This window comes from Cherax quadricarinatus, chromosome 30, assembly GCF_038502225.1.
Source record: "Cherax quadricarinatus isolate ZL_2023a chromosome 30, ASM3850222v1, whole genome shotgun sequence".
NCBI classification, from domain to species: domain Eukaryota; kingdom Metazoa; phylum Arthropoda; class Malacostraca; order Decapoda; family Parastacidae; genus Cherax; species Cherax quadricarinatus.
The window spans coordinates 25,330,151-25,343,271 of record NC_091321.1 but is presented as its reverse complement, the minus strand read 5'-3'; the positions used below and the strand labels follow the sequence as shown (position 1 = coordinate 25,343,271).

Below are 13,121 nucleotides of genomic sequence, written 5' to 3'. Positions count from 1 at the left end.
ACCTCCTTGCTCATCCGCAATCCTACATTCTGTCTTACCTCTAATTCTTTCAATTATAACCCTACCGTACACTTTTCCTGGTATACTCAGTAAGCTTATTCCTCTATAATTTTTACAGTCTCTTTTTTCCCCTTTCCCTTTATATAAAGGGACTATACATGCTCTCTGCCAATCCCTAGGTACCTTCCCCTCTTTCATACATTTATTAAACAAAAGTACCAACCACTCCAACACTATATCCCCCCCTGCTTTTAACATTTCTGTCATGATCCCATCAGTTCCAGCTGCTTTACCCCCTTTCATTTTACGTAATGCTTCACGTACCTCCCCCACACTTACATTCTGCTCTTCTTCACTCCTAAAAGATGGTATACCTCCCTGATCAGTGCATGAAATTACTGCCTCTGTTTCTTCCTTAACATTTAAAAGTTCCTCAAAATATTCTCGCCATCTACCCAATACCTCCATCTCCCCATCTACTAACTCCCCTACTCTGTTTTTAACTGACAAATCCATATTTTCCCTAGGCTTTCTTAACTTGTTTAACTCACTCCAAAATTTTTTCTTATTTTCATTAAAATTTCTTGACAGTGCCTCTCCCACTCTATCATCTGCTCTCCTTTTGCACTCTCTCACCACTCTCTTTACCTTTCTTTTACTCTCCATATACTCTGCTCTTCTTATAACACTTCTGCTTTGTAAAAACCTCTCATAAGCTACCTTTTTCTCTTTTATCACACCCTTTACTTCATCATTCCACCAATCACTCCTCTTTCCTCCTGCCCCCACCCTCCTATAACCACAAACTTCTGCCCCACATTCTAATACTGCATTTTTAAAACTATTCCAACCCTCTTCAACCCCCCCACTACTCATCTTTGCACTAGCCCACCTTTCTGCCAATAGTCGCTTATATCTCACCCGAACTTTCTCCTCCCTTAGTTTATACACTTTCACCTCCCTCTTACTTGTTGCCACCTTCCTCTTTTCCCATCTACCTCTTACTCTAACTGTAGCTACAACTAAATAATGATCCGATATATCAGTTGCCCCTCTATAAACATGTACATCCTGGAGCCTACCCATCAACCTTTTATCCACCAATACATAATCTAATAAACTACTTTCATTACGTGCTACATCATACCTTGTATATTTATTTATCCTCTTTTTCATAAAATATGTAGTACTTATTACCAAATTTCTTTCTACACATAGCTCAATTAAAGGCTCCCCATTTACATTTACCCCTGGCACCCCAAATTTACCTACTACTCCCTCCATAACATTTTTACCCACTTTAGCATTGAAATCCCCAACCACCATTACTCTCACACTTGATTCAAAACTCCCCACGCATTCACTCAACATTTCCCAAAATCTCTCTCTCTCCTCTACACTTCTCTCTTCTCCAGGTGCATACACGCTTATTATAACCCACTTTTCACATCCAATCTTTATTTTACTCCACATAATCCTTGAATTAATACATTTATAGTCCCTCTTTTCCTGCCATAGCTTATCCTTCAACATTATTGCTACTCCTTCTTTAGCTCTAACTCTATTTGAAACCCCTGACCTAATCCCATTTATTCCTCTCCACTGAAACTCTCCCACCCCCTTCAGCTTTGTTTCACTTAAAGCCAGGACATCCAGCTTCTCATTCATAACATCCACAATCATCTCTTTCTTATCATTTGCACAACATCCACGCACATTCAGACTTCCCACTTTGACAATTTTCTTCTTCTTATTCTTTTTAGTAATCTTTACAGGAAAAGGGGTTACTAGCCCATTGTTCCTGGCATTTTAGTTGACTTTTACAACACGCATGGCTTACGGAGGAAAGATTCTTATTCCACTTCCCCATGGATATAAAAGGAAAATTAATAAGACCAAGAACTATTAAGATAAAATCAAAGAAAACTCAGATGAGTGTGTATAAATAAATGTGTACATGTATGTGTAGTGTGACCTAAGTGTAAGTAGAAGTAGCAAGACATGCCTGTAATCTTGCATATTTGAGACAGACAAAAGACATCAGCAATCCTACCATCATGTAAAACAATCACAGGCTTTCGTTTTACACTCACTTGGCAGGACAGTAGTACCTCCCTGGGTGGTTGCTGTCTACCAACCTACTACCAACCTCTCTCTCTCTCTCTCTCTCTCTCTCTATCTCTCTCTCTATCTCTCTCTATCTCTCTCTATCTCTCTCTATCTCTCTCTATCTCTCTCTATCTCTCTCTATCTCTCTCTCTATCTCTCTCTCTCTCTCTCTATCTCTCTCTCTCTCTATCTCTCTCTCTCTCTCTCTCTATCTCTCTATCTCTCTATCTCTCTATCTATCTCTCTATCTCTCTATCTCTCTCTCTATCTCTCTATCTATATATATATATCTATATCTCTCTCTGTATCTCTCTCTCTCCATCTCTCTCTCTCTCTCTCTCCCTCCCCCTCTCCCCCCCCCCAAACTGGCCGTATCCCAGCAAGGCAGGGTGCCCAAAAAGAAAAACGAAAGTTTCTCTTTTTAAATTTAGTAATTAGTACAGAAGGGGTTACTAGCCCCTTGTTCCCGACATTTAAGTTGCCTCTTACAACACGCATGGCTTACGGAGGAAGAATTCTGTTCCACTTCCCCATGGAGGTAAGAGGAAATAAACAAGAACTAGAAAGAAAATAGAAGAAAACCCAGAGGGGTGTGTATGTATATGCTTGTACGTGTATGTGTAATGTGACTTAAGTGTAAGTAGAAGTAGCAAGACGTACCTGAAATCTTGCATGTTTATGAGACAGAAAAAAGGACACCAGCAATCCTACCATTATATAAAACAAATACAGGCTTTCATTTTACACTCACTTGGCAGGACAGTAGTACCTCCCTGGGCAGTTGCTGTCTACCAACCTACTACTTACTTTTTAATATTTATTTATTGTGCTTAATTGGGAATAAAATCCTCAGCAAAACTGTTCTAAGAAACAAATGGCAGCCTAGTAAAGTCAGTCTTCACAGCCACCTATGATGAGCACTTTTGCTATACTTGTATTGGATCACAAATGTTTACCTGTTGATGATTCTAATTAGAATTGGATATCAGGTATTGCTGTATACTGAAATACCTGATACGGCATCTTTTTCTGCTAGGTTGTAAATACAGTATTACCCCTCTAGTGACAGATGTATGCAAATTTAGTCACTAAAAATATCACTTTTTTTTATGGCACGTAAAACTGTTTTGTATTTTAGTACTGTAATTTTGAAGTAAAGTAGCTGCACACTGAAAGAAGGGTGTTGATGTTGCAATTTTTTTGAAACTGTAGTGTAGGTGAGCCTCGGGCAAGACAGTGATGGAGTGAATGATAATGAAAGCATTTTCTCTTTTTTGGGTCACCCTGCCTTGGTGGGAAATAGCTGATATGTTAATAAAAACAAATAACTCTGTTTTATGTTTCAGTGCTGTAATTTTGAACCATGTAATTGACACTAGTATAGATGCAGTATAAAGACCAGTTTTTGCAGGATCCATGTTCGGTAATTTGTTTTCCGATAATCTCCAGAATTCCTTATTTTGCTACAGGAATTAAGTAAACAGATAGATGAATATACAACAACATATGAACCAGAAGATCAGCTAGAGTGGTCGCTTGTGCTAGCTGAAATAAAGTCTTTCATTGATGCTGACAATACCATCAATGTCTTAGACATGGATTCAAACACCATAGTGCTTTCTCACAGGTAAGGAATCTATAATATAGCCACAGTAAGAGGAGGGTAGGGAAGCAAACTGGGTGAAAATTTTAATATTTTTTATATAGGCATATACCTCGACAACAACCTGAATTTCAGCACCCATATCCAACACACATCAAAAAAAAGTATCCAAAACAGTTGGGATCCTCTCCAAGATACGATACTATGTGCCGCAAAATGCCCTTCTCACACTATACCATTCACTCGTTTATCCATACCTCGCCTATGCTATTTGTGCTTGGGGATCAACTGCAGCAACACACCCAAAGCCAATAATAACTCAACAAAAAACCGCAGTAAGAATAATCACTAAATCCCATCCCTGGCAACACCCCCCCCCCACTCTTCATAGATCTAAACTTACTTTCTGTTCAGAACATCCACACTTATTACTGTGTAATCTACATATACAGGACCTTAAATTCCAATATTAACCTTGACCTAAAATGCTTTCTTGATAGTTGTGACAGGACCCACAGGCATAACACCTGACACAAATATCTCTACGACATTCCCCCGTGTCCGACTTGACCTTTACAAAAATTCAATGTATGTCAAAGGCCCTAAAATCTGGAACACCCTACCTGAAAACTAGAACTGCAGACACATTCATCACCTTCAAAACTACCGTTAGAAAACATTTTATCTCCCTGATACACCTCGTCAACTAACTACATAAAAACCACCTGGTGGTTCACACTTACACTTTCACTCGCCCATTTGACTATAAGCGCAGAAATACGTATCTTAATCTTAAAATAATGATTGCTAGCTAGTTATAAGTTTGCCTGTGATACTCCAATATAGAAACTATGTATTGTGCCAAAACAAAAGCATTCACATTGCTAAACTCACAAACTAGTATTTAGTCACTTAGTATTTAGTCAACTTACTCCACAATTTGTAATAATTTAGGGTTAAGAATTAATCTAAGTTTGCCCGAAATGCCTAGCCATGCTAGGTGTTCTAGTGGCCCCCTCTGTAATTAGTATTTTATTACATGTAAACCACAAAATAACCAAAATCTGTAAACCCCGCATTGTAATCCTTATAGAGAATAAACTTTGATATCATTGATTGATAGTGCATAGATACAAATGGATGAATGTATGGGCTTTTGCAACCTATGACAACAAATGCACACTATACCCTGTGTTTAACCCGTAAACGGTCCAAACGTATATATACGTTTTTACCGCTAGTACCCCAAACGTATATATACGTTTTATGTGTCCTACATATAACATTGCCACGATAAGCCTGAGTCGCCTAGACATGTGAGAATGGATGTGAGCACTCACTGTGCACCATATTAAAATAATTGGGGATGCCTGGGTACCATATGCTCTTTTTTTCCTATTAAAAAACAACAATGTTTTTTTCTCAAAAAAGTTGGGGCAGTACGGTAGTGAACGTATATATACGTTTGGACCGTTTACGGGTTAAATGCAGGTGCAGTTTTAGTTGCCTACAGTAAGTAGTACAGGTTGAGAAATAGAGGTCAGTTTGAGGTTATATTTCTGAGCTAGATATTAATTAAAAAAGTATAAGGGCCAAGTGGCTAGAAAAGGCTGTATGAAAATCCACTGGATCACTGTTAAAGCAAAATCTATTAAACCAAAATCACCACAGGACTGGAAGGTCTGCCGAGCAATGCATACTACCATGCAGTTAGTCCTTGCATGGTAGTATGCAGGGAGTCCCCAGCATACAAACCTGAACTCTGAACATATTATGCTATAGAAAATGATAATATATAGGATAATCATGTAAGACATGAAGGTAACCACAAATTGGTATTCATCAAATAATTATTTTTTTAGTAGTGCTGTCTACATTTTGAACCTCATTGGTATGTACAGGTCGTCGTAATTGGCATTGGTCAGTTAGTGACTGTGATATTACATCAGTTATCCACTCCCAGCATGAGCAAGTTAATTTAGGCATAGGTACACGTACCTTATTTTATAGTGAATGTGATGCTCCAGTGTCGAAGACCCGCCCCCATTCTGATCGGCTAAATTTAAAAAAAGATAAATGGTACTTTGGCCTCCAAGATGCTGGATAAATTTTCAAGACTTATTTTGAAAAAAATAGTGTCTTTGATGCCGCAAAATAGGATAAGTACAATTATCATACATAGTAACATGTAAATTAACCCAGAAAAGTCAGTGACTTGTTTCCATTAGTCTTTACTTATTTCATATGTGGTGCTCTCCTCTCCAGGTATTATCTCCATCTATTTCAGTACTAGTTAACAAATTGCTTGAACACACTGCTAGACTGTCACAAGAGCCAGGATACCCATCCACAAAGATAAGTTTATTAAATTAATTTGAATTACCTAATACATTTTTTTTTTTTTTTTTTTTAACAAGTCGGCCGTCTCCCACCAAGGCAGGGTGACCCAAAAAGAAAGAAAATCCCCAAAAAGAAAATACTTTCATCATCATTCAACACTTTCACCTCACTCGCACATAATCACTGTTTTTGCAGAGATGCTCAGAACAAAACAGTTCAGAAGCATATACGTATAAGGATACACAACATATCCCTCCAAACTGCTAATATCCCGAACCCCTCCTTTAGAGTGCAGGCAATGTACTTCCCATTTCCATGACTCAAGTCCGGCTATACAAAAATAACCGGTTTCCCCGAATCCCTTCACTAAATATTACCCTGCTCACACTCCAACAGATCGTCAGGTCCCAAGTACCATTCACTCCCATCGAACACTCTTATGCACGCCTGCTGGAAGTCCAAGCCCCTCGCCCACAAAACCTCCCTTACTCCTTCCAAACTTTTCGAGGACGACCCCTACCCTGCCTTCCTTACCCTACAGATTTATATGCTCTCCATGTCATTCTACTTTGATCCATTCTCTCTAAATGACCAAACCACCTCGACAACCCCTCTTCAGCCCTCTGACTAATACTTTTATTAACTCCACACCTTCTCCTAATTTCCACACTCCGAATTTTCTGCATAATATTTACACCACACATTGCCCTTAGACAGGACATCTCCACTCCCTCCAACCACCTCCTCGCTGCTGCATTCACAACCCAAGCTTCACACCCATATAAGAGTGTTGGTACTACTATACTTTCATACATTCCCTTCTTTGCCTCCATAGATAACAGTTTTTGACTCCACATATACCTCAATGCACTACTCACCTTTTTTCCCCTCATCAGTTCTATGATTAACCTCATCCTTCATAAATCCATCCACCGACACATCGACTCCCAAGTATCTGAAAACATTCACTTCTTCCATACTCCTCCTCCCCAATTTAATATCAAATTTTTCTTTATCTAAATCATTTGATACCCTCGTCACCTTACTCTTTTCTATGTTTACTTTCAACTTTCTACCTTTACACACACTCCCAAACTTATCCACTAACCTTCGCAATTTTTCTTTAGAATCTCCCATAAGCACAGTATCATCAGCAAAAATTAACTGTGTCAATTCCCATTTTGTATTTGATTCCCCATAATTTAATCCCACCCCTCTCCTGAACACCCTAGCATTTACTTCTTTTACAACCCCATCTATAAATATATTATACAACCATGGTGACATTACACATCCCTGTCTAAGACCTACTTTTACTGCGAAGTAGTCTCCCTCTCTTCTACACGCCTATTCCATATACTTGCAACATCTGCCACATTGCTCCCCTATCCACTCTATCATATGCCTTTTATAAATCCATAAATGCAATAAAAACTTCCCTACCTTTATCTAAATACTGTTCACATATATGCTTCAATGTAAACACTTGATCTACTCATCCCCTACCTACTCTGAATCCTCCTTGCTTATCCGCAATCCTACATTCTGTCTTGCCTCTAATTCTTTCAAATATAACCCTACGTACACTTTTCCTGGTGTACTCAGTGAACTTATTCCTCTATAATTTTTACAATCTCTTTTGTCCTCTTTCCCTTTATATAAAGGGACTGTACATGCTCTCTGCCAATCCCTAGCTACCTTCCCCTCTTTCATACATTTCTTCTTTCTTTCAACACACCGGCCATATCCCACCGAGGTGGGGTGGCCCAAAAGGAAAAATGAAAGTTTCTCCTTTTACATTTAGTAATATATACAGGAGAAGGGGTTACTAGCCCCTTGCTCCCGGCATTTTAGTCGCCTCTTACAACACGTATAACTTACGGAGGAAGAATTCTGTTCCACTTCCCCATGAAGGTAAGAGGAAATAAACAAGAACAAGAGCTAGAAAGAAAATAGAAGAAAACCCAAAGGGGTGTGTATGTATGTGCTTGTACATGTATGTGTAGTGTGACCTAAGTAAGTAAAAGTAGCAAGACGTACCTGAAATCTTGCATGTTTATGAGACAGAAAAAAGACACCAGCAATCCTACCATCATGTAAAACAATTACAGGCTTTCGTTTTACACTCACTTGGCAGGATGGTAGTACCTCCCTGGGCGGTTGCTGTCTACCAACCTACTACCTAGGTTTCATACATTTATTAAACAAAAATACCAACCACTCCAACACTGTATCCCCCCTGCTTTTAACATTTCTGTCATGATCCCATCAGTTCCAGCTGCTTTACCCCCTTTCATTCTACCTAATGGCTCATGCACCTCCCCCACACTCACATCCTGTTCTTCTTCACTCCTAAAAGATGGTATACCTCCCTGGCCAGTGCATGAAATTACCGCTTCCCTTTCTTTGTCGACATTTACTTATGTTTTATGTACTTACGTTTTATTCCTTCTGTGGGGTTCCTTGATGCTGGAAAGGGGCTTTTAATCCAAAGAACTTGTTACCTTCCCATTCCTATGATCGAACCCAATGTCCCAGTCCCTAGGCATTGTATGACCCACGTGAGTGAATCTCTTCTCCAAGATTATAATAATGTATTGTTTTTGCTCCAGACTGAGTGGCCACAACACACCACCAGTGGAGAAGACTCCAATGATGAACCTCACTCTACAAGAAATACTTATAGTAGGAAACTGCAATGACCAGGTAAGTCAGTTTGAAGCTACAGTATTGTAAAGTGAATAATTGAGAGATTTTAAAAAAGAAGGTATGAGAAGGTAGATAAATGTCTGTAGCTTGGTACCTGTGAAGAGGAAACACTGCAAATTACCAAGGTGTGTAGGGCTGATGCTATCTCTTCTCAGTACATGTTAACAGATTGCAAGTCATTTAACAATGGATGATTAGTACATTTCTCGTGGATGTGGAGCTTGGAGAATGAATCAGCATTGTGAGAGGTAAGATGATCAGTTGTTTTCAGAGGAACATTGGTTCAAGTAGTAGAGTGTACAAAAAAAAAAGTAATCACAATAAAGTATCTTCAGTCTCAACACTTCATAGTACAAAAAGCTTGGAACCTGCACGAAAAAATCCATAGAAATTTTATATAAAAAAATTACCTGAACAGTTTGTATTCATAAATGCTGTAGTTCCCTTTAAGGGAGTAAAAGTAACTTGGGTCCAATAGCAGTGCCAAGGGTGAAATTAAGGAGCTCCAGCCCTCCATAATTTCCCAAAGCCTCCGTGTGAGAACTGATAAAAAGTTAGTTTAGGAAAAAAAGTAGCGATAGCAAAATAAGTGATAATTTTTTTTAACACTTCTGCTGTCTCCCACTGAGGCAGGGTGACCCAAAAAAGAAACACTTTTTACCATCATTCAGTACTTTCACCATCATTCACACACAAGCACTATCTTTGCAGAGCCACTCAGATACAACAGTTTAGTTATATATATCTATTAATTCATAAAGGTATACAGTAAGGCCCCACATATATGGCAGGTTAGGTTCCAGGCTACTGCTGGAAAGCAGAACTCCATTTTTTCCACTTATAAATGCATATAAATGCCAGGTAATAAGTTTACACTAATATATATTAAGTTAGCAATAGAACTATGCATTAAAAACAATAAAAAGTAAAATACACACACAGTACACCCGTTACTTACCTTAAAATATTTGTAGACTTAATGTAGGGTGAGAGGTTAGTCTTAATTTGTAGGAAGTCAGGCTTTGGAGGTATGGTAGCCAGCCAGGTCAGCCCACCCCACCCCATCCACATGTAATATGCTATGACATTTAATTAAAGCGGCCCAGAGCGATAAAATACATATACAGTACATGCATTAATTACCTTAAAATATTTGTAGTCTTAATGTACGGTGATAGGCAAGTTTTATTTGTAGGAAGTCGGGGTGAGTGCTCCCTGCCTCACCCTACTCACACGTAATGTAAAACCAGGCAAATGCGTCTGGTTTTCATCACTTTACATTGTGTACAAGTTGTCTCCACATTGGTACAGTAGAATAAATAAAGAGAAACACTCCTATTCTCCTGTAACACCATTTTTAACCCTTTCAAGGTCCACAGGCCCTCTCAGAGACTTGTTCTCAGGGTCCCCCAAATTTAAAAAAAAAAAAAAAATTTCTTATGAAAAGAGTTTTTTTTTTTCTAAACATTATAGGCTAAACAAAAAAATTTTACAATAAATACTTACCGAGATATGGAGGCGTGAAGTTGACACAAAATGCCCGGTACATATATGGCAACATCGCCGACTGCTGTCACCCAGTATTATTTTTTTTTGTTTTTTAGGTACTGTACTATTTTCTATTATTTTTTAATTTTGTTTTTCCAAGTAACTTTTATGGCCTGTGAGACCAATATTAGCACTATTTTATAATTTTTTTCTTTTTATTTACTACACAATAACTCCATTAGTCAGAGGGCAGAAGAGGGGTTGTTGAGGTGGTTTGGTCATTTAGAGAGAATGGATCAAAGTAGAATGACATGGAAAGCATATAAATCTATAGGGGAAGGAAAGAGGGGTAGGGGTCGTCCTCGAAAGGGTTGGAAAGAGGGGGTAAAGGAGGTTTTGTGGGCGAGGGGCTTGGACTTCCAGCAAGCGTGCATGAGCGTGTTAGATAGGAGTGAATGGAGACGAATGATACTTGGGACCTGACGATCTGTTGGAGTGTGAGCAGGGTAATATTTAGTGAAGGGATTCAGGGAAACCGGTTATTTTCATATAGTCGGACTTGAGTCCTGGAAATGGGAAGTACAATGCCTGCACTTTAAAGGAGGGGTTTGGGATATTGGCAGTTTGGAGGGATATGTTGTGTATCTTTATACGTATATGCTTCTAAACTGTTGTATTCTGAGCACCTCTGCAAAAGCAGTGATAATGTGCAAGTGTGGTGAAAGTGTTGAATGATGATGAAAGTATTTTCTTTTTGGGGATTTTCTTTCTTTTTTGGGTCACCCTGCCTCGGTGGGAGACGGCCGACTTGTTGGGGAAAAAAAAAAAAAAACTACACAAACACTGTTGTCCTTATATTATTTATAATTGTTGTTTTCACACGCTAACGACATAAAATGTTGTTTATTACTATTTTTCTGTATCTTATATACACATATACAGTCACAGGGAATGTTTCTAGAAGTTCTGCAGCCTGTGGAAGTCTTTGAAATATGGTGTCATGCACAGTGGTGTTTTACACTCCTCACACATAAAACGAGTGTCTCTGCGTTGTTGTGGGCGTTTTTTTGTATGTGCACAGACGTAACACCTCTTCCGAGCCTTTTTCTTGAAAGCAGTAGCAGGCAGTTTTACTAGGAAGTGATCACCATGCTTCAGACGAGAAGGTAATTGTTGATAATTTAGTGGGCGGTCTATTGCAGGTGTTGTTCCTTGGTACTTGAATACTATTTGTCTGGTGACAGACAAACAGAATTTGCCATATGATGGTTTGTTTCTGGTCTTCATCTTATACATATTATAAGCATTGAGCATGGAAATGTCCAGAAGATGGAAAAAGAGTTTTATGTACCACTTGTAACTCTTGCAAACGCAATCAGCAAACCCAATCTGCATGTCACATTTGTCCACTGAGTGCATATTGAGGGTGTAATCAATCACAGCTGCAGGTTTTAGAATGGGTTCATTGGTCTCTCTATGCTGCCTGCCACTGTTTGTCATTTCTTTAGGGTGAACTGATGACAACAGTGTGACATCTCGTTTGTCATGCCACCGAAATGCCATGATGTCATTGGCAGCAAACGCCTGAACCTCACCTGTACGAGTGTCAGCATCAAACCTGGGCATATGTTTCTGATTTGCACGCACTGTGCCACACACATCTGTCATGTTCACTCACAAAAAATCACTGAGCGAGGGGCTTGTGTACCAGTTATCAGTATATAATATATGCCCCTTACCAAGGTATGGTTCTATCATTGTTCTAACCACATCACCAGAGATGCCCAATAACTTCCTGGTATTTTGGAATGTATAACTTCCAGTGTACACAATAATATCCAATACCAGACCACTGTAACAATCACAAAGCACAAACAACTTTATACCAAAGCGTTTCCTCTTGCTTGGTATGTACTGCTTGAAAGAGAGTCTTCCTTTGAACAGAATCAAAGACTCGTCAATTACAAGCTTCCTGAAGGGATAAAAATACATATTGAATTTCTCTTTCAGATACACACACATTCCTAATCTTATATAACCTGTCATTTCTGTCAGGCCTGGTTTTGTCTGAGAAGTGAAACATACATAATAGTAGCACAAATCGATTCACTTCCATTATATCACTGAAACCTGGGGTTGCAATCAGGTGGTCTGTTGACCAGTATGATTTCACTTTGTGCTTATACACATGTGGCATAAGCATTATTGTGGCAAAGAAAAGATACATCTCAGCCACAGTTGTCTCCTTCCACCTGTGTAGCCATGAGCTTGGTGAAAGTATTGTTTGCCATGGTGTACTCATAGCATCTGTTGCTTTCCCTGACAATAATTTCCATCATGGGTTCGTCAAAGAATAACTCAAAACATTCCAGTTCAGTGGCATTGTTCCCCAGTGTACAACATGGCCGTATTCCACTTTGGCTTTCATCAAACTGGTGGGGATTTGAAACAAAATTGACAGATTCCTGCCAATCCCAGGTGTGGTCTGCTGGTGGGTACTGGACAATGACAGGTGGTTGTGGAGGTTGTGGTTGTGGAGGCTGGTGTGGTGGGTGGGTGGGTGGGGGATGGTGGCCTTTGTTGTAGATCAGCTGAGGCAGCAGTGTGGGTGGCAGCGTAGGTGGCAGCATGGTGCCTCACCGCCGGCACCACCACTACTACCACCATGCACATTTTCCATCCCAATTGCAACACTATCATCATCATTTTCACTGTCTGTTCCTGTTGTACAGCCACGGGATGTACTCCGAGATGTACTCCTTCCCCTTGGAATAGCATATGGCACACTGCCAGAGCGTATATATTGTCGTATATACTGACGCTTCACTGGAGAATATTGCACTTCACTGTCACTACTGGAACTGGTTTCAAG

At 39.4% G+C, this 13,121-nt stretch overlaps 1 protein-coding gene across 4 annotated transcripts in view; it reads left to right on the top strand.

Annotated features, from left to right (window-relative positions):
* Positions 1 to 13,121, top strand: part of LOC128692720 (protein SCAI) — a 154,944-nt gene that overhangs the window by 36,655 nt on the left and 105,168 nt on the right. For all 4 annotated transcript variants that reach the window (XM_070090028.1, XM_070090024.1, XM_070090027.1 and 1 more), the window contains exons 5-6: positions 3,579 to 3,736; positions 8,665 to 8,758. In XM_070090028.1, coding sequence (XP_069946129.1) covers positions 3,579 to 3,736; positions 8,665 to 8,758 — 252 coding nt within the window. The remainder of the gene's footprint in view (positions 1 to 3,578; positions 3,737 to 8,664; positions 8,759 to 13,121) is intronic.